The sequence below is a fragment of the Pecten maximus genome, chromosome 3 (assembly GCF_902652985.1).
Source record: "Pecten maximus chromosome 3, xPecMax1.1, whole genome shotgun sequence".
NCBI classification, from domain to species: domain Eukaryota; kingdom Metazoa; phylum Mollusca; class Bivalvia; order Pectinida; family Pectinidae; genus Pecten; species Pecten maximus.
The window spans coordinates 11017038-11042920 of record NC_047017.1 but is presented as its reverse complement, the minus strand read 5'-3'; the positions used below and the strand labels follow the sequence as shown (position 1 = coordinate 11042920).

At 39.1% G+C, this 25883-nt stretch overlaps 2 protein-coding genes across 2 annotated transcripts; both read right to left on the bottom strand.

The window, feature by feature from the left end:
* On the bottom strand, positions 1–25829 carry LOC117323190 (probable inactive tRNA-specific adenosine deaminase-like protein 3). Its single transcript, XM_033878244.1, has 8 exons — positions 25734–25829; positions 22847–22901; positions 3987–4051; positions 3410–3605; positions 3070–3181; positions 2135–2291; positions 1249–1660; positions 1–384 (listed from the first exon to the last, which is right to left on the bottom strand). The coding sequence occupies exons 1-8, from the start codon at positions 25792–25794 to the stop codon at positions 198–200; spliced, it is 1245 nt and encodes a 414-aa protein (XP_033734135.1). The 5' UTR covers positions 25795–25829; the 3' UTR covers positions 1–197.
* Positions 13835–21348, bottom strand: LOC117323191 (probable inactive tRNA-specific adenosine deaminase-like protein 3). Its single transcript, XM_033878245.1, has 4 exons — positions 21251–21348; positions 20830–20986; positions 20172–20490; positions 13835–14518 (listed from the first exon to the last, which is right to left on the bottom strand). The coding sequence occupies exons 1-4, from the start codon at positions 21296–21298 to the stop codon at positions 14332–14334; spliced, it is 711 nt and encodes a 236-aa protein (XP_033734136.1). The 5' UTR covers positions 21299–21348; the 3' UTR covers positions 13835–14331.
* Positions 25830–25883: the final 54 nt, after the last annotated feature.

Here is a 25883-nt window from a genome sequence, read left to right as displayed (position 1 = left end):
ATACTTTAACTTAATTGTTCAATAATATATACATCCTGTCACTTAATTGGTCAAGGATGACCACATCCTGTAACTGAATTGGTCACTAATATCTACACCCTGTAGCATGATTGGTTAAGGATGATCACACCCTGTAGCTTGATTGGTCACCATATAGAACATGTCAGTGTAACCCAGTAGTAAAGGAAGACTATGCCCTATGTTACAGCTGCGTCGTACAGATATTCACACTCAGCTTCCAACACACCACAGAAGACTTGGTAGTGGTGGTTGAGACCTGTCTGAGTGTGAAGCTTGTACTTTGATCCGAGCGCTCCTTCCTGAGGAAATGGACTTCCATAGAAGACACGTCCTATCCGGGAATGAACGAGGGCCATAGCGCACCTGGAATGATGAGAGAAAAATATTATCTAACAGGAACACTTTTATTTAACATTGATGTGAATTTGAAATGGTATAGTGTTACAAAGAAATGAAAACCTGGAGGGACTTGTGTTTTACCTGTACTTACATAATACACGACTCCCTGGTCAGATAGATATCGTTACCGGTACATAGGTACAGATCTACCTGTACTTACATAACACACGGCTCCCTGGTCAGATAGATGTCGTAACCGGTACATAGGTACAGATCTACCTGTACTTACATAACACACGACTCCCTGGTCAGATAGATGTCGTAACCGGTACATAGGTACAGATCTACCTGTACTTACATAACACACGACTCCCTGGTCAGATAGATGTCGTAACCGCTACATAGGGACAAATCTACCTGTATTAGGTGGTCGGGTGGCACAGTGGTAACACACTTGCCTTTCACCAAGGCGGCCGGGGTTCGATTCCCCGATCGGACGTGAAAAGGTATGGGGTCACCTGCCCGACCACGTGGGTTTCCCCCGGGTACTCCGGTTTCCTCCCATAGTAAGACCCCTCGCGCGCTTCCATCCGGGCCAACAAGCGGGATTAAATATAAGTTAATATAACTTGTTTCTCAATTGTTGTAAAATAAATAAAGTTTACATTTACCTGTACTTACATAACACACGACTCCCTGGTCAGATAGGTGTCGTAACCGGTACATCGGTACAAATCTACCTGTACTTACATAACACACGGCTCCCTGGTCAGATAGATGTCGTAACCAGTGCATAGGTACAGATCTACCTGTACTTACATAACACACGGCTCCCTGGTCAGATAGATGTCGTAACCGGTACAAAGGTACAGATCTACCTGTACTTACATAACACACGGCTCCCTGGTCAGATAGATGTCGTAACCGGTACATAGGTACGGTCCAGTCTTTTCTGTCACTTCACCAGTCTTTGTTCCAATGCGGTCACTACTGGTCTTAGAACAATGGCCACTGCCTGCTGATTGACCAGATTTAATGGACTTTTTATTGATATCTGGACATATGACAGGTGTTGACTGGATATCTGGACATGTGACGGGTGTTGACTGGATATCTGGACATGTGACAGGTGTTGACTGGATACCTGGACATGTTACAGGCGTTGCCTGGATATCTGGACAGGTGACGGGTGTTGACTTGATATCTGGACTTGTGACGGGTGTTGACTGGAGAACTGGATATGTGACAGGTGTTGACTTCAGACTATCGTCAGGAGATCTGTAGTACATTGACTTATAACCTGAGGAAGACGCACAGGGAATAACACGTTAATATCTAGTAAGGTAAAAAAAAAAAATGATTTGGGTTTCGAAATAAACAGGTCATAATTAGCGGGTCATAATTACTGAGTTTAATGTATTTGATCAAACATGATGTTACACAAGTTAGAAATGTTTGGTAAAGTGTGATAGAGATGGAGGATATTAACAAACTTTGATATTGAGATAAAAACCGTCATAACGGCCGTATTGTCTGGTAGGAAACGACACTCACCTTCAACATACTGCTTTCTGATATACACAAAAGGATGACTGTTTGGTTGTGCTAAAATGATGTTGAGAATTTTTTTGATATACACAAAAGGAGGACTGTTTGGTTGTGCTAAAATGATGTTGAGAATTTTTTTTATATAAAAATGTTCTGAACTCTGTTGAAAGACATCATGGGACAGGAGACATGGCTAATAGTTCCAATGTACATAGTTACTATATACCTTCCAAGGGCCACATCCCTCCACCCTGTGACCTGGCCACAAGGTCAATGGTCACCATGGTCGCATGCTGCAATGGATGAGAGCCGTGTCGAAGGTCGTAACCTTTAGCGATCACTTCATTCTGGTCGGGATCCACTACCACTGCACCTATAGGAAGCTAAAACACAACAAGAGGCCCATGGGCCTTAACAGTCATCTGACAAACACTTACAGCGGGGGCACACCCCTCAATCCAGCATCATTACCATAAATTACTTATATGCAGGCAGTTATGTTTCAGATCAAATCTGGTTTTTAATCCTTTTTGGCTTAAAGGAGGAGCAGCATCTTAAAGCAAAATTTCAGCCAAGTTCCCATTTTTGGGGCATGTCCCTCTATCCCAATGGGTCGAACAAGCCTCAATTATATCAATTAGGGATTTGCCTTCCCCAATGACGTTTCATACTAAATATTGCTGTAATCAATTAAGGCATTAAGAAGGAGTACAATTTTAAAGCAAACGTTTTGTTAAGTTCTCCTTTATGCTTCAAACAAAATTTTGGAAGTAATCCACCAAAGGGTTAAGGAGGAGTAGCGTTTTGAAAGAAAAAGGCCTACGCAAGGCGGACGGCGACGGACGGAACACGATGGCTATAGGTCATCTTGACCTTTTGGGTCAGATGACCTAAAACCCACAAAAACGTATAACACACTTACATTTTATTCAATATTGGTTGGCTCTAAAAACACTCTTATTCGTCATCTACAGGACCACTATGTAAAGTCTTTATCACATTTTTATTTAATTCAATTACAGCTACACTTAATAATTTGAGATCGCAAATTTGTAGCTGTTACACAAAGGGGAATAACTCTTGTTGGATATAACAACTATACTGTAAGTACACTGTAAGTACATGCACATCTGACATGAGTATACTCTTTGAAAAACCTACCTGTTTGGATTCAACGCCAATTTTTGCCATCGCTATTGCTTCTTCCATATAACAGTAAATTCTGTCAACTTCCTCTGTGTTGAATAACTGCTTCGTTAAAGCTTTGGTGATGCTATAACAAAGCATTTTAAGTCTCTATAACACCAAACATAGTGTAAAAGATCATTAAGGTAAATCTCATAAAAACACTCGCCCTGTTCAGGTTAACCTAACTTCAACACATGGATATTAAAATCAACACTATAACTACAAAACCACAGTTGGGAGCGTCACTATTTACATGTAAATTATATTTACTCTGTTGTACAAGTTTGTAATGAAATCAAGAGAATAAACAAACCTTTTGTCTTCATGAAAATTAACAGGCCAGTACAAAATGGATTCCTCGTACTGCTGTCTGGTCAAGGGCATCGACGTTGGTACCTTGACCTTGAAGGGCTTTGACAAGGTCGAGTAATCCTGAGATTCAGATAAGGTCATTATGACCTGGTCAATGTCACAAGACCCATCACAAATGATAGCTTGTAAGGGCGAATCTAAAAATAATCATTTGTATGTATGTACTTATATAGCTATAACTTCTATGGAATTCTCAAACAGAAGTTTTATTATTGGGAACTCGTTCTCTCTTATATGATGTTCATAAAATCAAATGTTTAAAAAGGTAAGTTCTTTGTTTTACATTAAACGAAGGTCATACCGTCAACACATCTTAACGTCGTCATTTTGAGGAATAGTTATTGTCTAGAAGAATTTTCTCAAGGATTTAAAATTCTGTTTACCAGGTATGTACCAATACTATGACAATTGGTTTTTGATCCTGAAGAAGTCATACGTGCCCAAATGCATTAATTAATTACAGTGTTAGATTTGATAAAGTCTGTCTTCGCTTTCTCCCTTTACACCGAAACACTCACCTTTCACTGCTCGTACCCGCTTCAGATGACAAAAATTAGGTAATGGAAATTCTTTTTTGAGGCCCCTGAAATAAATAATTTTGAAATAATACAGAAATATCCCCCTCCAACCCCCACAAACAAACAAATCTGATAAGCCGGATGTTTGGTCACATAATATGACCGCTCTAAAATGGGACCCGACTTTAAGTCACATACCATTACCGCCCTACAATGGGATACGCCCGACGTTATCCTTAGAGTTTCCAATGTCCCCAAACATAAGTAAAAAGATCACCGCCATTCTACAGGGATACAGAATTATTTGTCTCTTAAAAAATGCAGTGAGATATTGCAGACTTTTGTTACCTGTTCATTCGATTTCTTAGAAGGATAACTTAACATGTGTCTGCACCGTCAATCCTCAACCAACCCGAAATATTTTGAACATGAAAATGCTTTAGCAGCAGTCACAAAAACACTTACCCTTAACACATGGTGTTAAGGACTGTAAATTACCGTTTATGTCAATTCAAACATCCATTACTTACTGGATAAGCTTGGCGGTATTTTTCTTATCAGCAACATTGCACACAAACACATCAACTGAAATATACATGCAACTTTACAATGGAATGATTTGATGAATACATAGGTTTTAATCTATATTAAGCAGATCAATTGTGAAACCTGTCATCGAATGACAAGAATGTAAACGTTCCAAAAACAACAATGAATACCACATAATAAGAAACCTTTCGTCAAGCTGAAAGTCGATTTTAAGAGCACAAAATAAAGACAAAACTTGGATTTGGCCAATAAGACCATGCGCTCCGCGAGAGTGACCGTCTTCTGCTTCATCGACGACATAGGCTTAAATAACAATCTCAAATGAGAGTCGGGTGGTGGCAACAGAACCATTAGACATATACAATGTAAATAATAATCAAACACGTCTTCCCGTGATCTTAATATGCTAAATCTTATTGAATTCTTATGAGGTTACATAATTTAGCATTGTTTCATTATCTTAAAAGGCATTATCAAGAGGTCATGTACATGATAGTATTTGAAATTGAAGAGACTTCAATATGCTGAGAGAATATTATGATAAAATACAGACATGTACAACATAATGAAATTAATGGATTCAGAACAATCAGCTGTGTTGCTGACTAATATAATAACACGTAATAGGTTTACCTAAGGAGACCGGTCTGTAGTATATATCATCCAGGACAGATACAGGGTGTCTAGTATTTAGAGTTTCAGCACCATTTCCTGAAGTAGAAAGTAAAAGAGAGATTTTAAGATTATAAGCTTTTAACACAATAACTATAACTAGTATTAGGACTAATCTCGTCGTGACTTTCAAAGGTTACCTAAAACTCGTTGTAAGGTATATAGAGAACTTTAAGTCCTGAATCGGATATAAACTTATCTTATAAAACACAAATAATGTTTTTTTTTAATCTTAAAGAGAGAACAACAATAACATGTGGTATATTTTATCTTCATTTCTTTTGATAATATTTCTTTTGTATTTTCGGTCTCATCGGCTGTCAACTTGAAGGGAAGTAACTCTGGTATATCGCGTCCCGGTATAATCCTGTCGTATCATGACCTCGCGGAGGCGGTAGATCGAAAGCTTGGGGTACAGCGCCGAATACAATATATATCAAAAGATGTAAGTATGACTTATTTATAATATTAACCAAGTACACAAATTAATCATATACTATATTCATTATCCGCTAAAATGCGAGCAAATTAACATATTGTAGTTTAGCCTGAGTTTACTCTGTGGCCTTGTCGTCATCTGGTGTAGGGAAAGGGCACAGTATTATATGAAAACGTGGAATTTGATGCAGATGAAATTAAATCGGGCGTGAGATACCTTACATGGTGGCAGGGACAGTGGAAACTCGGGCTAGTTGTAGTTATGTCATATAACAATGATAGATATATAGAAAACGAAAGTGGATGCCTTTACAAGAAACACATAACGCTTTATCGACACTTAAAACATTTGAAAGAATGAACGGAGTAAAAGAAAAATGAATGTTTATCTTTAATATATCGAGCATTGTTAAAATATTATATTTTGGTATCTTACTTTTCTTCTGAATGTAACTTAATTATCATTAATTCAAAATTGTGTGCTTCTGTTCGGGACAATTCCAAAAAATTACGGCTCACAAAAATGAAAATTCTTTCCTATATAAAATTGTAATTGTATAAATGTATTTATTTTCAATAGAAAAATATATCCTAGAAATACTTGTACAATCACAATATTCTCCTGTTCTAGTCATACTGAATACTAGTTCCAGTTGCGTGAAACGTCTGTAACTTGTAACAAGAGGCCCATGGGGCCTGTATCGCTCACCTGGTTGGGTTAGACCAAATGTCAAAATAATGTTCATATTCAATTTGTTTTATTTGTAAATCTCTAACAATGCTATATATGGTTGTAGTGTGGGGATCCGAACTGCTTTAGAGATTAATGAAGTCCAGACTCTCTAAGGTCTAAAAGACCCCAAGAATTGTTTTTAGAACATGCATTCATTACTTCATGACTAGTAGCGATTTAAAGGCATTACCTCTATTTCCCTTATTGGGCTCCGCCCTTTTAGCCCCTCGGGGGTCAGAGTCACTTTTTATGCAAAATCTGTTCCCCTTCCCCCAAGGATGTTTCTGACCAAATTGGGTTCAAACCCATTCATTTCTTCATGACTATTAGCGATTTAAAGGAATTACCTCTATATCCTCTATTGGACCCCGCCCCTTTGGCCCCTTTGGGGTCAGAGCCACCATTTATGCACAATCTGTTCCCTTTCCCCAAAGGATGTCTCTGACCAAATTGGGTTCAAATCCATTCATAACTTTATCACTAGTAGCGATTTAAAGGAATTACCTCTATTTCCCCTCTTGAGCCCCGCCCCTTTGGTCCCTTGGGGGTCAGAGTCACTATTTATGCAAAATCTGTTCCCCTTCTGCCAAGGATGTTTCTGACCAAATTGGGTTCAAATCCATTCAGAACTTTATGACCAGTAGCGATTTAAAGGAATTACCTCTATTTCCCCTATTGGGCCCCGCCCCTTTGGCCCCTCGGGGTTCAGAGTCACCATTTATGCAAAACCTGTTCCCCTTCTGCCAATGATGTTTCTGGCCAAATTTGGTCAAAATGCATTAAGAACTTTTCGACTAGTAGCGATTTGAAGGAAACGTTGACGGACGACGGACGGACGGACGACGGACGACGGACGCTGCGCCATGACATAAGCTCACCGGACCTTCGGTTCAGGTGAGCTAAAAATCAAAATGAAAGCAACTGAAAAAAATTCACATCTTTTCTTTATTCACCATCATCAGATGGTGGGCTGTTCAAATCGTCCTGTGTCTGGGGTCCGTTGTCCGTCTGTCCTTAAACAATCCTTGTTATTACTGTTTTCTTGAGAAGTACCGAAAGGTTCTTTTCTCAAACTACATATATGGGTTCCCCTTTGTCCCTAATTGTACTCATTAGGGACCCGAATTGGAAATAATTGGGTGCCCTTTATATAGTAATCACTGTCCAGCTGTCAATCCGTAAATTTTATTCACGGCTGATAAGTATTTATTAACTGATTTACATGAAATTTGATCAAGATGTTCAATTAACATAAATACAGATCATTAGATCAAATTCAAATTCTGTATCTTTTACTGATGAACATTTTGCTATGACATGAAAAAGCAGAATTGGTCAGAATAATAAAACGCAGTCAACCAAATGACGAATGGTCAAGGTCAACTTTGGTATCTTTTTATTGATAAACATTTGCTGATGACATGATGAAGAAGCAAAGATAGTAAGAATTAAACAAGTCAATTGACAAGGCCATCGGGTCAGAAGTCAATGTCATCATGTCAAATATCAAGATCAAATTTTGTATCTTTTTACTGACGAACAATTTGTTATGTCATTTTGAAGAAAAAAATGGTCAAAATTGAATAAGGAATCAGCCGACAAATGGTCAAATGTCAAGGTCAAGTCTTGTATCATTACTGACTATTGTTATGAGACTATGTAGCAATATCGGTCAGAATTAAACAATCAACTATCCAAAAGTCAAAGTATGTTAACAGTCAGAGGTTGAGGTCACTGGGTCAAAGGTCAAGGTCAAAGTATGTATCTTTTCACTGATGAATAATTTGTTATGGCATTTCTGAACTTAGTTCCTAAGAATAAAACAATGAGTCAGCTGACTAAATGCCAAGGTCATGGCGTCTGATGTCAAGGTCACTGAGTCAGAAGCCAAGATCAAATTTTGTATTTTATCACCGATTTACATTTTGTTAAGACAAATGAAGCAAAATTTGTCGTTATTAAACAAGAAGTCAGTTTTTCAAAGATCAAAGTCACTGGGCCAAAGGATAAGCATTTTGTTCCAAAGGTCAAGGACAAAGTGGATCTCTGACTATGACCTTTAGTGGGAGCTGGGGTGTATTTAGGATTTAAATACATCATATCGAATGAAAGTTTTATTTCATATCAGTACAGTGTTTCCATTTCTGTTGGTCCAGCAAATATGGTGGTAGATGTGTATATCATAGATATGTATAGTTTGCTCCCTTGCCAAACAACGGGGCCCTTGCTAACCTGTTAGTGTTCTAGTTTGAATTTGAGTCTGACCCAGTAAACAAAATGGCTGAAAATTTAATTGGAGCATAGTGATTTCTAATTCACAAAAAGTTATCTTTTAGATTTCATATATAGGTTTCCCTTGTCTAAAACTGTACATGTAGTTTTGCCTTGGTCCCTGGTTGTGCCTATTTGGGTTTGAATCTGATCCACAAAGCAAAATGGTATGTCCTCTTTGTTATATCATATAAGATAGAAAACAAATTGTGAAAGAGTGTGAAAATGTGATCTCATAAGTGTATTTAAGCATGATGCTTATAAAACATCCCGACATACATGTAGACTTTATCAATGTTTAATAGGAACACGACCAGGATTGGAGTTCAAGTGTAATGGCAGAAGGAGGTCCTCAGCCGACACCTCCGGACAATCCGTCTAGGAACTCACATCTTCTCGACTGTCCCATTTGTCTGGAACAGTTACGGCAGCCGAAGTGTCTACCATGTCGCCATTCCCTTTGTCAGGAATGCTTGACAAGTTACATCATCAGCGAGGTGTCGGGGACAAGTGATACGGCGGTGTCCTTCACCTGTCCGGTATGTAGGAAACTAACCCACCCTTTGGACAAATCAGAAGACAAGGAGAACTGGGCCAAGCAGTTTCCGACCGACTTTGATGTCATGGAGATGATAGAGTTGAAAAACAGGTCATCGGAACCACATTACTGTATGCCGTGCCAGAAGAAAGGGAACATGATGACGTCAGCAAAGTTCTAGTGTAAAACAAACCAGTCTTTATTCTGTGAGTCATGTAAGGTGGATTTCCACGATATGATTCACATCAACTGTGATGTTGTAGATATAACAGAGACGAGGAGTTTCCTTCTGAACCAGTCAACATCAGACAAGATTTGTAACAAACACAAGGAAAAGATGGATTACTACTGTGAGGACCACAAATCCATCGGCTGTTGTAAATGTATAACAGTTGGCCACAGGAAATGTGACGCTGTGGCCACGACAGAAGAATACTGTGAGAAACTGACCAGTGGTCACTGGCTAGAGGAGATGAGGAAATCACTACAAAAAGGGGAAAAGGAAATGGAGTCACTGGTAAAGGACTTCCACCTACAACTCCAAAGTATTGCAGACGGCAAAGACACAGCAATGAAAAACATTGACGACCTACAGGAACAGATCATTAATCGTATAGAAGAGATGAAAAAGGGAATCACAGATGACTTGATAGCTAAGTATAAAGAGGAGAGAGAAAACCTGAAGGTGTCCAGTCAGAAGTGTGAACGACTGAAGGTCGCTATACAGAATACACTAGAGTCGTCCACTACAGCCCAACAGAGGAATGACCACATGGACATGATCCTGTTGTACCAACGAGGTCAGGCGGAGGTCGAGTCGTGTAGGGATTTGGTGAGAGAGGTGCAGACATCACATTCATCCATCAGTATTGAGCATGAGGCTGATCTCCACATGACAAGCCCAAGGCCAGCTTTGAGTTTTGGAAAAATCATTGTCCGAAAGCAGCTACAACATATTCCAGCTGATACAAATGCTTTCGCTAAACCTTTATCTGAGCGTGATGTCAAGGAATTAAAAAAAATTGACATTAAATGTCCATCCGATTTGTACGATTGTTCTTCCCGTGGAGTTGTTTACCTACCAGATGGACGCATTGTGGTGGGAGATGACAAAAACAGTAAAATCAAGTTAATCGACACAGAAGGAAATGTTGTGGACGAGTTGAAGGTATACGGACGTCTCTATGACATGTGTACGGTTGACAACACCACCGTGGCGGTTGCTAGGAACATTAATCCCGGACATATCTGTTTAGTAACAGTCGCACCCTCTAAACTTATTCTGGCATCTGAAATAAACGTCAACAAACCATGTAACGGTATAGCGTACAGAAATGGCGAATTCGTCGTCAGTTCAGAATGCAATGTGTTCTCTGTGACTAAGGACAGTCCACGAGCGATGACACGCCAGATACATGAAAGTTCTGATACAGTATTCGCGTTGTCGTATGATTTAAATAATGGAAAACTCTTTACCACTCACTACACAAATCGCACTGGCAGAGTGGTTGTTGGTAGACTGTCCTCAGACAACACATACTCCAGTGTGTTGAATGTTGGTGTTGTGGAGAGAGCTTATGGCGTGGACGTCGACAGGGAAGGTAACGTGTATATCTGTGGCTGCGGTTCTAACAACGTGATACAGATGTCCGGGGATGGAACAAACGTCCGGGAACTATTAACGACAAAGGACGGTATCGCTTGTCCTAAAGCCATATCCGTATGTGGAGAAAAACTTGTACTGACTAATTTTTCTTCTACACAATGTAACTATATCACAGTGTTTCAAATTGTTTGACTCGTTATACAATGACTCAACATCTAGTATCTCATTCGCTTGATGTCTGCCATTGGAATTTGGTTATTTCATTCGATGTTGTTTGTGTAACATAATTTTATTGTGTGTACATTACATATATATATGGGTCAAAAAAGTAATATTAGCGGTTATAATCCGGGTAACAGTGGATCCTTGGAAAAAGTTCGTATGCAGGATACGAATTACTTAACAGTGTGGACATACATGTATAATTTGTCAAGTAGTAACAACGACAGTACAGACAAGTAAATTGTCATATATATATATATATATATAAAGGGTGCTGTAGATCGTGACTTCGAGGCCCGGTAAGGGCACGAGTCATCAAGTTGCCTTCCTTCGTCAATTGTGGTACTATGTTTATATATATATATAATATATTTATACACACAGTCGGCAGCCCTCATTTCTGTCTGTGTCAGTTTTTAACGATTTTCAATTTATATACATTTATATATCATCATGTATGCAAAACCTGTTCCCCATAGGCCTACCAAATAACCACTTCGTTGCGAAGTCTTAGAGATTTTCATACAAAGCATATAATATGGATATTCCAAAGCTACTTAATGCAATATTGAAGTGTTTGTGTGTGTATTTTTTACCTTAATCTTTTGAGGACCATTGACAAACAAGAGGGAATTAACAGACTTTGGCTGAATTCATCTTAATGGGAAAATACCAGCTATCACTTCAACATTAAAACTTTAACTAGTGTATTTTCATGGTAACTGTGGACACAGAGAGGTGCCCATGAAGCACATTGTGTCGATAATAATACTTTATTAATGTATTATGTCGATAATAATACTTTATTAATGTATTTTGTCAATAATAAAACTTTATTAATTTATTGTCATTTTAAGCATAGAGACTGTTCGAGAGGTTCCATCGTTGAAAGTTGTATGGGTCATTATTAAATTGTATGATTGCAAAGTGAGTTAACATATCGCCTTAAAAGAATGATGCAACAATATCATGCTTAAAGATATTTGTCTGATGTATTGTTTCAGTTTAAACTCTTTAGGAATAATGATTGAAATACTACTGTTGATATTGTGAGGGTGATATAATATATATTATTATATCATGATGGTCTGATGAAAGTAACATTGTGTTTTACAAACAAAACAATATGCATGCACTAATATCAGTATATATATGGTTACTTGGGTATAATGGTATACAGTATACTACTAAATACATGATAGGCTATAGATGGAGTACACACATCTTTTTATGTTTTGGAGGGTTCTTTTTCTAAACACATATACTTGCCATTGTATCAATTAAGTTTTCAAAGGATTTTTTGTTGAGAACATGACATAAAAAAACTAATGGAATGTTCAAATGAATAAATAATGGTGAGTTCTATCATATCGTTTATTTCTTTTTGTTTATTATTTTAAATGGCCTATTAGGCGATTATGAAATTTCATTGACAAACAATTTAGACTGCAATATGACATCACAATAATGATAATAAGACATTAGCTATTACACCAAGTGTAACAGGGAATTCCAAAAAAGGAAAAAAAAAAAAAAAAAACCCTTGTTAACCTACCAGCTGGACGAATTGTGGTGGGAGAAGACAGAAACGATAAAATCAAGTTGATCGACACAGAAGGAAATGTTATGGACGAATTGAAGGTGAACGGAAGTCCATGACATGTGTATGGTTGACACCCCCGTGACGGTCGCTATGTACATTTATGTTTAGTAACAGTCGCACCCTCTAAACTTATTCTGGCATTCGAAATAAACATCGACAAACGGTGTTACGGTATAGTGTATATAAATGGGGAATTCATTGTCTGTTTAGGAGGCAATGTGTTCACTGTGACTAAGGACAGTCCACGAGCGACGACACACCAGATACATGGAAGATCGATTCTAATACATCATTCGCGTTACCACATGAATTAAAACATTGTAAGCTCTTTAGCATTAACTGAGGGCTTGGTCAGCTAAAATTGAGGAACAGTATCCAAAATGAAATGATTCTGTCCAAATTTGATCCGAAGCATACATTGGATGAAGGGGATCTTACTATGTTTAACAATGGATCTGGCTCCCCATGGGTGGTGTGGATGATTATTGTATTGATATGATTTAACAGTTTAACAATTTTCAACTTCTTCTTTCCAACACAGAAAGTTCTTAAAACACAGGATCTTAAATATGTGTCCGTTACACGGAGTCGGAAAATTCCAAAACATGTATTGTATGATACATATAATATACATGATGAAGGCCAAAGGTTGGACATTTGAGCCAAGTCCATGTGGCATCATCAATATTCCTTACCTGAAGAGCATCCCTTAAGACACCAGTGTTAAGGAAACTTTACTCATATTCTGTAATGTTTTTCAATGAAATGTTTAAAGTCGAGGAATTGCCTTCCCCACAATTACGGAAGGTTGACAGTGTAGCGTATTGTATATTGTAAATGTGATTATTTTCGCGGAGGGTTAATTTCGCGATTTTAATATGTAAACTATACGCGTGGGGGTAATTTTCGCGATCGATCTACTTTCGTAGTTTAAGATTACGCAAATTGATATCAAAATAACAAGCGTGGGGGAAATTTTCACGAACAAAATGAGAAATTAGCGTAAATTCTCCCCTCGCGTAAATTTCAGCGTTTACAGTAGTGCAATCAACTGTGGGTATCCGACGAGACCCCCATCGCCGATGCATGACCCATTAATGTAGTCTTACCACATAGACCTATCTAATCCTTCTCAAAGTCTTCCTCACAGGCCTAGCTAATTCTTTTTAGCTCCAGATACGGGTATGAATATGTTCAGTAAACATTCAAATCTATCTAATTTGTAAATTTTATTGTATAAAACATACATTTTGCATATCCGGTCCTTAGAAACTTTCGACCAGAGTAATTTCTGATGAAACATGTGTCCCTTAATCTTATCATTAAACTGCACAGGTCCAGATTGTCAACATCCTTCAATTAGCCATCAAATAAAATATTATGTCTTTATCCTGTAACTTGACAGGTCATGAATGTCCACATTCTGTAACTTCACCGAACAAGGATGTCCACATCCTGTAACTTGATTGGTCAAGAATACCTACAGTCTATCACTTAATTGGTCAAGAATGTCTACATCATGTCACTTAATTGGCCAAGGATGACCATATTTTGTAACTAAATTAGTCAATAATATATACATCCTGTCACTTAATTGGTCAAGGATGATCACATCCTGTAACTGAATTGGTCAATAATATCTACACCCTGTAGCTTGATTGGTCACCATATAGAACATGTCAGTGTAACCCAGTAGTAAAGGACGACTATGCCCTATGTTACAGCTGCGTCGTACAGATGTTCACACTCAGCTTCCAACACATCACAGAAGACTTGGTAGTGGTGGTTGAGACCTGTCTGAGTGTGAAGCTTGTACTTTGATCCGAGCGCTCCTTCCTGAGGAAATGGACTTCCATAGAAGACACGTCCTATCCGGGAATGAACGAGGGCCATAGCGCACCTGGAATTATGAGAGAAAGTATCTAACGTACAGGCACATTTTTATTTAACATTGATGTGAATTTCGATGGTATAGTGTTACAAAGAAATGAAAACCTGGAATGACTTGTGTTTTACCTGTACTTACATAACGCACGGCTCCCTGGTCAGACAGATGTCGTAACCGGTACATAGGTACAAATCTACCTGTACTTACATAACACACGGCTCCCTGGTCAGATAGATTTCGTTACCGGTACATGGGTACAAATCTAACTGTACTTACATAACACACGGCTCCCTGGTCAGATAGATTTCATTACCGGCACATAACTACAAATCTACCTGTACTTACATAACACACGGCTCCCTGGTCAGACAGATGTAGTAACCGGTAGATAGGTACAAATCTACATATACTTACATAACACACGGCTCCCTGGTCAGACAGATGTAGTAACCGGTACATAGGTACAAATCTACCTGTACTTACATAACACACGGGTCCCTGGTCAGATAGATGTCGTAACCTGTACATAGGTACAAATCTACCTGTACTTATATAACACACGGCTCCCTGGTCAGATAGATGTCGTAACCGGTACATAGGTACAAATCTACCTGTACTTACATAACACACAGCTCCCTGGTCAGATAGATGACTTAACCGGTACATAGGTACAAATCTACCTGTACTTATATAACGCATGGCTCCCTGGTCAGACAGATGTAGTAACCGGTACATAGGTACAAATCTACCTGTACTTACATAACACACGGCTCCCTGGTCAGATAGATGTCGTAACCGGTACATAGGTACAAATCTACCTGTACTTACATAACACACGGCTCCCTGGTCAGATAGATGTCGTAACCGGTACAAAGGTACAAATCTACCTGTACTTACATAACACACGACTCCCTGGTCAGATAGATGTAGTAACCGGTACATAGGTACAAATCTACCTGTACTTACATAACACACGGGTCCCTGGTCAGATAGATGTAGTAACCGGTACATAGGTACAAATCTACCTGTACTTACATAACGCATGGCTCCCTGGTCAGATAGATGTAGTAACCGGTACATAGGTACAAATCTACCTGTACTTACATAACACACGGCTCCCTGGTCAGATAGATGTCGTAACCGGTACATAGGTACAAATCTACCTGTACTTACATAACACACGGGTCCCTGGTCAGATAGATGTAGTAACCGGTACATAGGTACAAATCTACCTGTACTTACATAACACATGGCTCCCTGGTCAGATACATGTCGTAACCGGTACATAGGTACAAATCTACATGTACTTACATAACACACGGCTCCCTGGTCAGATAGATATCGTAACCGGTACATATGTACAAATCTACCTGTACTTACATAACACACGGCTCCCTGGTCAGATAGATATCGTAACCGGTACATAGGTACAAATCTACCTGTACTTACATAACACACGGCTCCCTGGTCAGATAGATATCGTAACCGGTACATCGGTACAAATCTACCTGTACTTACATAACACATGGCTCCCTGTTCAGATAGATGTAGATGTCGTAACCGGTACACAGGTACAAATCTACCTGTACTTACATAACACACGGCTCCCTGGTCAGATAGATATCGTAACCGGTACATAGGTACAAATCTACCTGTACTTGCATAACACACGGCTCCCTGGTCAGATAGATGACTTAACCGGTACATAGGTACAAATCTACCTGTACTTATATAACACATGGCTCCCTGGTCAGACAGATGTAGTAACCGGTACATAGGTACAAATCTACCTGTACTTACATAACACACGGCTCCCTGGTCAGATAGATGTCGTAACCGGTACATAGGTACAAATCTACATGTACTTACATAACACACGGCTCCCTGGTCAGATAGATGTCGTAACCGGTACAAAGGTACAAATCTACCTGTACTTACATAACACACGACTCCCTGGGCAGATAGATGTCGTAACCGGTACATAGGTACAAATCTACCTGTACTTACATAACACACGGGTCCCTGGTCAGATAGATGTAGTAACCGGTACATATGTACAAATCTACCTGTACTTACATAACACATGGCTCCCTGGTCAGATAGATGTAGTAACCGGTACATAGGTACAAATCTACCTGTACTTACATAACACACGGCTCCCTGGTCAGATAGATGTCGTAACCGGTACATAGGTACAAATCTACCTGTACTTACATAACACACGGGTCCCTGGTCAGATAGATGTAGTAACCGGTACATAGGTACAAATCTACCTGTACTTACATAACACATGGCTCCCTGGTCAGATAGATGTCGTAACCGGTACATAGGTACAAATCTACCTGTACTTACATAACACACGGCTCCCTGGTCAGATAGATGTCGCAACCGGAACATATGTACAAATCTACATGTACTTACATAACACACGGCTCCCTGGTCAGATAGATATCGTAACCGGTACATAGGTACAAATCTACCTGTACTTACATAACACACGGCTCCCTGGTCAGATAGATATCGTAACCGGTACATCGGTACAAATCTACCTGTACTTACATACCACATGGCTCCCTGGTCAGATAGATGTAGATGTCGTAACCGGTACACAGGTACAAATCTACCTATACTTATATAACACATGGCTCCCTGGTCAGATAGATTTCGTTACCGGTACATAGGTACAAATCTACCTGTACTTACATAACACATGGCTCCCTGGTCAGATAGATGTCGTAACCGGTAAATAGATACAACTCTACCTGTACTTACATAACACACGGCTCCCTGGTCAGATAGATGTCAGAACCGGTACATAGGTACAAATCTTACTGTACTTACAAAACACACGGCTCCCTGGTCAGATAGATGTCGTAACCGGTACATAGGTACAAATCTACCTGTACTTACATAACACACGGCTCCCTGGTCAGATAGATATCGTAACCGGTACATAGGTACAAATCTACCTGTACGTACATAACACACGGCTCTCTGGTCAGATAGATGTCGTAACCGGTACATAGGTACAAATCTACCTGTACTTACATAACACACGGCTCCCTGGTCAGATAGATGTCGTAACCGGTACAAAGGTACAAATCTACCTGTACTTACATAACACACGACTCCCTGGTCAGATAGATGTAGTAACCGGTACATAGGTACAAATCTACCTGTACTTACATAACACACGGGTCCCTGGTCAGATAGATGTAGTAACCGGTACATAGGTACAAATCTACCTGTACTTACATAACACATGGCTCCCTGGTCAGATAGATGTAGTAACCGGTACATAGGTACAAATCTACCTGTACTTACATAACACACGGCTCCCTGGTCAGATAGATGTCGTAACCGGTACATAGGTACAAATCTACCTGTACTTACATAACACACGGGTCCCTGGTCAGATAGATGTAGTAACCGGTACATAGGTACAAATCTACCTGTACTTACATAACACATGGCTCCCTGGTCAGATACATGTCGTAACCGGTACATAGGTACAAATCTACATGTACTTACATAACACACGGCTCCCTGGTCAGATAGATATCGTAACCGGTACATATGTACAAATCTACCTGTACTTACATAACACACGGCTCCCTGGTCAGATATATATCGTAACCGGTACATAGGTACAAATCTACCTGTACTTACATAACACACGGCTCCCTGGTCAGATAGATATCGTAACCGGTACATCGGTACAAATCTACCTGTACTTACATAACACATGGCTCCCTGTTCAGATAGATGTAGATGTCGTAACCGGTACACAGGTACAAATCTACCTGTACTTACATAACACACGGCTCCCTGGTCAGATAGATATCGTAACCGGTACATAGGTACAAATCTACCTGTACTTGCATAACACACGGCTCCCTGGTCAGATAGATGACTTAACCGGTACATAGGTACAAATCTACCTGTACTTATATAACACATGGCTCCCTGGTCAGACAGATGTAGTAACCGGTACATAGGTACAAATCTACCTGTACTTACATAACACACGGCTCCCTGGTCAGATAGATGTCGTAACCGGTACATAGGTACAAATCTACCTGTACTTACATAACACACGGCTCCCTGGTCAGATAGATGTCGTAACCGGTACAAAGGTACAAATCTACCTGTACTTACATAACACACGACTCCCTGGGCAGATAGATGTCGTAACCGGTACATAGGTACAAATCTACCTGTACTTACATAACACACGGGTCCCTGGTCAGATAGATGTAGTAACCGGTACATATGTACAAATCTACCTGTACTTACATAACACATGGCTCCCTGGTCAGATAGATGTAGTAACCGGTACATAGGTACAAATCTACCTGTACTTACATAACACACGGCTCCCTGGTCAGATAGATGTCGTAACCGGTACATAGGTACAAATCTACCTGTACTTACATAACACACGGGTCCCTGGTCAGATAGATGTAGTAACCGGTACATAGGTACAAATCTACCTGTACTTACATAACACATGGCTCCCTGGTCAGATAGATGTCGTAACCGGTACATAGGTACAAATCTACCTGTACTTACATAACACACGGCTCCCTGGTCAGATAGATGTCGCAACCGGAACATATGTACAAATCTACATGTACTTACATAACACACGGCTCCCTGGTCAGATAGATATCGTAACCGGTACATAGGTACAAATCTACCTGTACTTACATAACACACGGCTCCCTGGTCAGATAGATATCGTAACCGGTACATCGGTACAAATCTACCTGTACTTACATACCACATGGCTCCCTGGTCAGATAGATGTAGATGTCGTAACCGGTACACAGGTACAAATCTACCTATACTTATATAACACATGGCTCCCTGGTCAGATAGATTTCGTTACCGGTACATAGGTACAAATCTACCTGTACTTACATAACACATGGCTCCCTGGTCAGATAGATGTCGTAACCGGTAAATAGATACAACTCTACCTGTACTTACATAACACACGGCTCCCTGGTCAGATAGATGTCAGAACCGGTACATAGGTACAAATCTTACTGTACTTACAAAACACACGGCTCCCTGGTCAGATATCTGTCGTAACCGGTACATAGGTACAAATCTACCTGTACTTACATAACACACGGCTCCCTGGTCAGATAGATATCGTAACCGGTACATAGGTACAAATCTACCTGTACGTACATAACACACGGCTCTCTGGTCAGATAGATGTCGTAACCGGTACATAGGTACAAATCTACCTGTACTTACAAAACACACGGCTCCCTGGTCAGATAGATATCGTAACCGGTACATAGGTACAAATCTACCTGTACTTATATAACACACGACTCCCTGGTCAGATAGATGTCGTAACCGGTACAAATCTACCTGTACTTACATAACACATGGCTCCCTGGTCAGAGAGATTTCGTAACCGGTACATAGGTACAAATCTACCTGTACATATATAACACACGGCTCTCTGGTCAGATAGATGTCGTAACCGGTACATAGGTACAAATCTACCTGTACTTACATAACACGCGGCTCCCTGGTCAGATAGATATCGTAACCGGTACATAGGTACAAATCTACCTGTACTACATAACACATGACTCCCTGGTCAGATAGATGTCGTAACCGGTACAAATCTACCTGTACTTACATAACACATGGCTCCCTGGTCAGATAGATGTCGTAACCGGTACATAGGTACGGTCCAGTCTTTTCTGTCACTTCACCAGTCTTTTTCCCAATGCGGTCACTACAGGTCTTAGAACAATGGCCACTGCCTGCTGATTGACCAGATTTCATGGCCTTTTTATTGATATCTGGACGTGCGACGGGTGTTGACTGGATATCTGGACATGTGACAGGTGACTTGATATCTGGACATGTCCCGGGTATTGACTGGATATCTAGACATGTGACAGGTGTTGACTTCAGAATATCGTCAGGAGATCTGTAGTACATTGACGTATAACCTGAGGAAGACACACAGGTCATAATTACTGAGTTTAATGAAAAATGATCAAGCTTGATGTTACACAATTTAGAAATGTTTGGTAAATGTGATAGAGATGGAGGATGATCTGTTAACAAACTTTGATATTGAGATAAAAACCGTCATCAGAGCCGTTGTGTCTGGTGGGAAAGGACACTCATCTTCAACATACTGCTTGCTGAGATATACAAGAGGACATATTTGGTTGTGCTAAAATTATGTTGAGAATGTTTTATTTTAAAATGGTCTTAACTCTGTTGAAAGGCATCATTGGGCAGTGAACCTGACTAAGAATCAAATGTGCATAGTAATTAGATACCTTCCAAGGGCCACATCCCTCCACCCTGTGACCTTGCCACAAGGTCAATGGTCACCATGGTAGCATGCTGCAATGGATGAGAGCCATGTCGAAGATCGTAACCTTTAGCGATCACTTCATTCTGGACGGGATCCACTACCACTGCACCTATAGGAAGCTGAAATACAAAGAACACCAAAACGTACTACCCATTTTATTCAATATTGGTTGACTCTAAAAACACTCTGTAATTCATCATCTACAGTGTATAAAGTCTTGTATCACATTTTCATTTAATTCAACTACAGCTTCATTGCACTCAATCATTTTAGATCTCAAAATTTGTAGCAATTACACAAAGGGAAATAAATATTGATGGATATAATTACTATACTGTAAGTAAATGCACATCTGACATGAGTATAATCTTTGAAAAATCTACCTGTTTGGATTCAACGCCAATTTTTGCCATCGCTATTGCTTCTTCCATATAACAGTAAATTCTGTCAACTTCCTCTGTGTTGAAGAACTGCTTCGTTAAAGCCTGGGTGATGCTATAACAAAGCATTTCAAGTCTCTATAACACCAAACATAGTGTAACACATCATTAAGGTAAATCTCATAAAAACACTGTCCCTGTTCAGGTTAACCTAACTTCAACACAGAGATATTAAAATCAACACTATAACTTCAAAACTACAGTTTGGAGAGTCAATATTTACGTGCAAACTATATTTACTCTGTTGTACAAGTTTGTAATGAAATCAGTGGATAAACAAACCTTTTGTCTTCATGAAAATTAACAGGCCAGTACAAAATGGATTCCTCGTACTGCTGTCTGGTCAAGGGCATCGACGTTGGTACCTTGACCTTGAAAGGCTTTGACAGGGTCGAGAAATCCTGAGATTCAGATAAGGTCATTGTGACTTGGTCAATGTCACAGGACCCATCACAAATGATAGCTTGTAAGGGCGAATCTAAAAATAATCATTTGTATGTATGTACTTATATAACTATTACTGAGGAACACTGACAGAAGTTTTCTTTTTGGGAACTCGTTCTCTCTGATCTGATGTTCATAAAATCAAAATTTTAAAAAGGTAATTCCCCCTTTTTTACATTAAACGAAGTCATACCTTCAACACATATTAATGTCGTCATTTTTAGGAATAGTTATCATCTAGAAGACATTTTTCAAGGATTTAAAATTCTTTGTACCAGGTATGTATCAATACTACGACAATTGGTTTTTGATCCTCGAGAAGTCATACGGGCCCCAATGCATTAATTAATTACAGTGTTATATTCGATTAAGTCTGTCTTCGCTTTCTCCCTTTACACCGAAACACTCACCTTTCACTGCTCGTACCCGCTTCAGATGACAAAAATTAAGTAGTGAAAATTGTTTTTTAAGGCACCTGAAATAAATAATTTTGAAACAATACAGAAATATCCCCCTCCAACCCCCACACACAAACAAATCTGATAAGCCGGATGTTTTGTAACATACTATGACCGCTCTACAATGGGATCCGACTTTAAGTCACATACTATGACCGCTCTACAGGGGGATACGACTTTAAGTCACATACTATGACCGCCCTACAGCGGGATACGACTTTAGGTCACATACTATGACCGCCCTACAGTGGGATCCGACTTTGTCACATACTATGACCGCTCTACAATGGGATCTTTAAGTCACATAGTATGACGCTTACAGCAAGATACGACCGACCTTATCCTTAGAGTCTCCAATGTCCCCAAACTGAAGTAAAAAGATCACCGCCATTCTACAGGGATACAGAATTAATTGTCTCTTAAAAGATGCAGTGAGATATTGTAGACTTTTGTTCCCTGTCTATTCGATTTCTTAGAAGGATAAAAGTTTGGGAGAGGATCTTAACATGTGTCTGCACCGTCAATCCTCAACCAACCCGAAATATTTTGAACATGAAAATGCTTTAGCAGCAGTCCAAAAAACACTTTCCTAAAAATAAGACTACCCTTTATGTCAATTTAAACATCCATTACTTACTGGATAAGCTTGGCGGTCTTTTTCTTATCAGCAACATTGCACACAAACACATCAACTGAAATATACATGCAACTTTACAATGGAATGATTTGATGAATACATAGGTTTTAATTTACATTAAGGAGATCAATTGTGAAACCTGTTATCGAATGTGAACGTTCCAAAAACAACAAAGAATACCACATAAAAAGAAACCTTTAGTCAAGCTGAAAGTCGATTTTAAGAGCACAAAATAAAGACAAAATTTGGATTTGGACAATAAGACCATGCGCTCCGCGAGAATGAGCTTCTTCTGCTTCATCGACGACATTGACTTAAATAATAATCTCAAATGAGAGTCGGGGTGGTGGCAACAGAACCATTAGGCATAGACAATGTAAATAATATCCATAATTTTGGATTTTCTTCGTCGTCTAATTTCTCTTTGTAAAAATGTTACACTTACAAATTATTCAATTACATCTCAACCAGCTGTCTGTCTTTTGAAAGTGATATGTATAATTCCCCTTTTCTCATTGTTATCGGATTAAACCGCGCAATATGTATGTACATTTACCTTTTGATGTTAATTGAGTTAATTAACTGGTCTGGCCAGGTATGACACCTAGCCTCGGACAAAGGACAATTAAGCTCATTATCTCACCTGTCTGAAATGTGACCATCTGAGTACTAAAATGCCACCTGTTAATCATTTGTATTAACTCTAGCTTAAATACTATGTGTAAGGTTTTGTAAAATTAATTAGAACCTAGAGTTCGGACTGCACGGGTCGATTTTCGGATATTCCGTAAATCGCCTGCCGACTCCTAGAAAGTTTAGTTTAATAAATACGATATCTTGGACCGTATTTCAACATCTTTGGATTTTATATCTATTCTACAAAAATATTACAACGACCGGAAAAATCGTTGTGATAAATTGGTGCGAGAAACCGGAGTAACTTGCCACATTAATTTGTATAAGTCAAGTTACGTACAAGATTCCTGGAACCTCTACTGCCAAGCGATATTCCCCCAAACAAGAGAAGAAACCGATCATCGGAATCACACGGAACTGGAACTACACCAAGACTGTGTTCGTCATATTTTGGAACTTTCCAGAATAACGGTCTAACAGTAAGTCAGGATGACATCGTGTTATAGGTGTGGTAGAAACTTTAACTCTAACCACCTGATACACTGTCCTGCAAAAGGATGTTACTGTTTTCTTTGTGGAAATGTTGGACATTTTTCAAGAATGTGTTTTGCACGGAGCAGACAATACAGCACAAATCGTGTTACAGGATCGTTTTCTTGGACCAGGCAGCGTCCACAAACGTATCGACGTCCTGTTCCTGTCCGCATATCTTCGGACAGCGAGTCTGAGGTGCAGGTAACGCATCAGAAAAGGAACAAATCTTCCTCTAAACGGCGACGAGATTCCGAAAGGCTCAGGAAATTCCGAGACACGAAACAAGTACTTTCTGTTTTACCATTTTATTATATTTCTGCCGATGAATTTGACAACGAATTTCCGAAAGAATCTTCCTTCACACATCAGATTAGCAATCTCCAATCAAAACTTGTACGTGCAAAGTCAACAATTTCGACTATTTCTGTAAAGTGCGCGAAGCTTGAAGAAACAAACAGAATTCTAGAAGAGGAATGTACTCGTTTAAAAAGTGTCACCATCAACAATTACGTGTCCCAAATAAAAGAACTTGAAAAAGCTTTAGATAATAGAAAGAAAATAATGAAGAGCAAGGACGAGACAATAAACAGCCTTCACATAACAGCCAAAGAAAAAGAACAAACAAGTAGACAGATATCAAATTTAAAATCGAGGATTTCGGAGAAGGACAAGCAAGTCAAACAGAAACAACGGGTGATTTTGAGCCTACAAAATCAGCTTAGTGGATATCATGGTCAAACACAGAATAACAATTCACGACAGCAACGATCGCGCATATCTTTGGAGCAACGAACAGTTAACTTCCGGCCGAACTTTAGACATACAGTAGTGGACAGCTAAGATAGATTTTAAACAAGTCGCGGGACGCGACTTTACAGGAGCCGGAGGGATATTTCATAGTGAATTTTATGAAATTTGTTGTAATATAAACATTATTAGACATTTTACATTTTCCATAATTTTGGATTTTCTTCGTCGTCTAATTTCTCTTTGTAAAAATGTTACACTTACAAATTATTTAATTACATCTCAACCAGCTGTCTGTCTTTTGAAAGTGATATGTATAATTCCCCTTTTCTCATTGTTATCGGATTAAACCGCGCAATATGTATGTACATTTACCTTTTGATGTTAATTGAGTTAATTAACTGGTCTGGCCAGGTATGACACCTAGCCTCGGACAAAGGACAATTAAGCTTATTATCTCACCTGTCTGAAATGTGACCATCTGAGTACTAAAATGCCACCTGTTAATCATTTGTATTAACTCTAGCTTAAATACTATGTGTAAGGTTTTGTAAAATTAATTAGAACCTAGAGTTCGGACTGCACGGGTCGATTTTCGGATATTCCGTAAATCGCCTGCCGACTCCTAGAAAGTTTAGTTTAATACATACGATATCTTGGACCGTATTTCAACATCTTTGGATTTTATATCTATTCTACAAAAATATTACAACGACCGGAAAAATCGTTGTGATATTAATATGCTAAATCTTATTGATCTCTTATGAGGTTACATAATTTAGTATTGTTTCATTATTTTAAAAGCCATTATCAAGAGGTCATGTATATGATAATATTTGAAATTGAGGAAATTTCAATATGCTGAGAGAATATTAAGATAAAATGTAGACATGTAAAACATAATGAAATTAATGGATTAAGAACAATCAGCCGTGTTGCTGACTAATATAATAATACGTAATAAGTTTACCTAAGGAGACCGGTCTGTAGTATATATCATCCAGGACAGCTACAGGGTGTCTAGCATTCATGGTCACAGCACCATTTCCTGAAGTAAAAACAAAATTGTCTAATAAGGACTAATCTCGTTCATTTTAAATCTTATTTACAACAGTGTGAA

What these genes read in the sequence shown, in the direction of transcription:
- LOC117323191 (XM_033878245.1), bottom strand. Translation starts at nt 21,298, where the DNA reads ATGGAAGAAGCAATAGCGATGGCAAAAATTGGCGTTGAATCCAAACAG. An exon ending in TTGGCGTTGAATCCAAACAG is followed by an intron (nt 20,987 to 21,250) that starts GTAGATTTTTCA and finishes TTTGTATTTCAG; the next exon opens with CTTCCTATAGGTGCAGTGGT. An exon ending in AGGGATGTGGCCCTTGGAAG is followed by an intron (nt 20,491 to 20,829) that starts GTATCTAATTAC and finishes TGTCTTCCTCAG; the next exon opens with GTTATACGTCAATGTACTAC.
- LOC117323190 (XM_033878244.1), bottom strand. Translation starts at nt 25,794, where the DNA reads ATGAATGCTAGACACCCTGTAGCTGTCCTGGATGATATATACTACAGA. An exon ending in GCGGGTACGAGCAGTGAAAG is followed by an intron (nt 3,606 to 3,986) that starts GTGAGTGTTTCG and finishes GATTATTTTTAG; the next exon opens with ATTCGCCCTTACAAGCTATC. An exon ending in AATTTTCATGAAGACAAAAG is followed by an intron (nt 3,182 to 3,409) that starts GTTTGTTTATTC and finishes GCTTTGTTATAG; the next exon opens with CATCACCAAAGCTTTAACGA.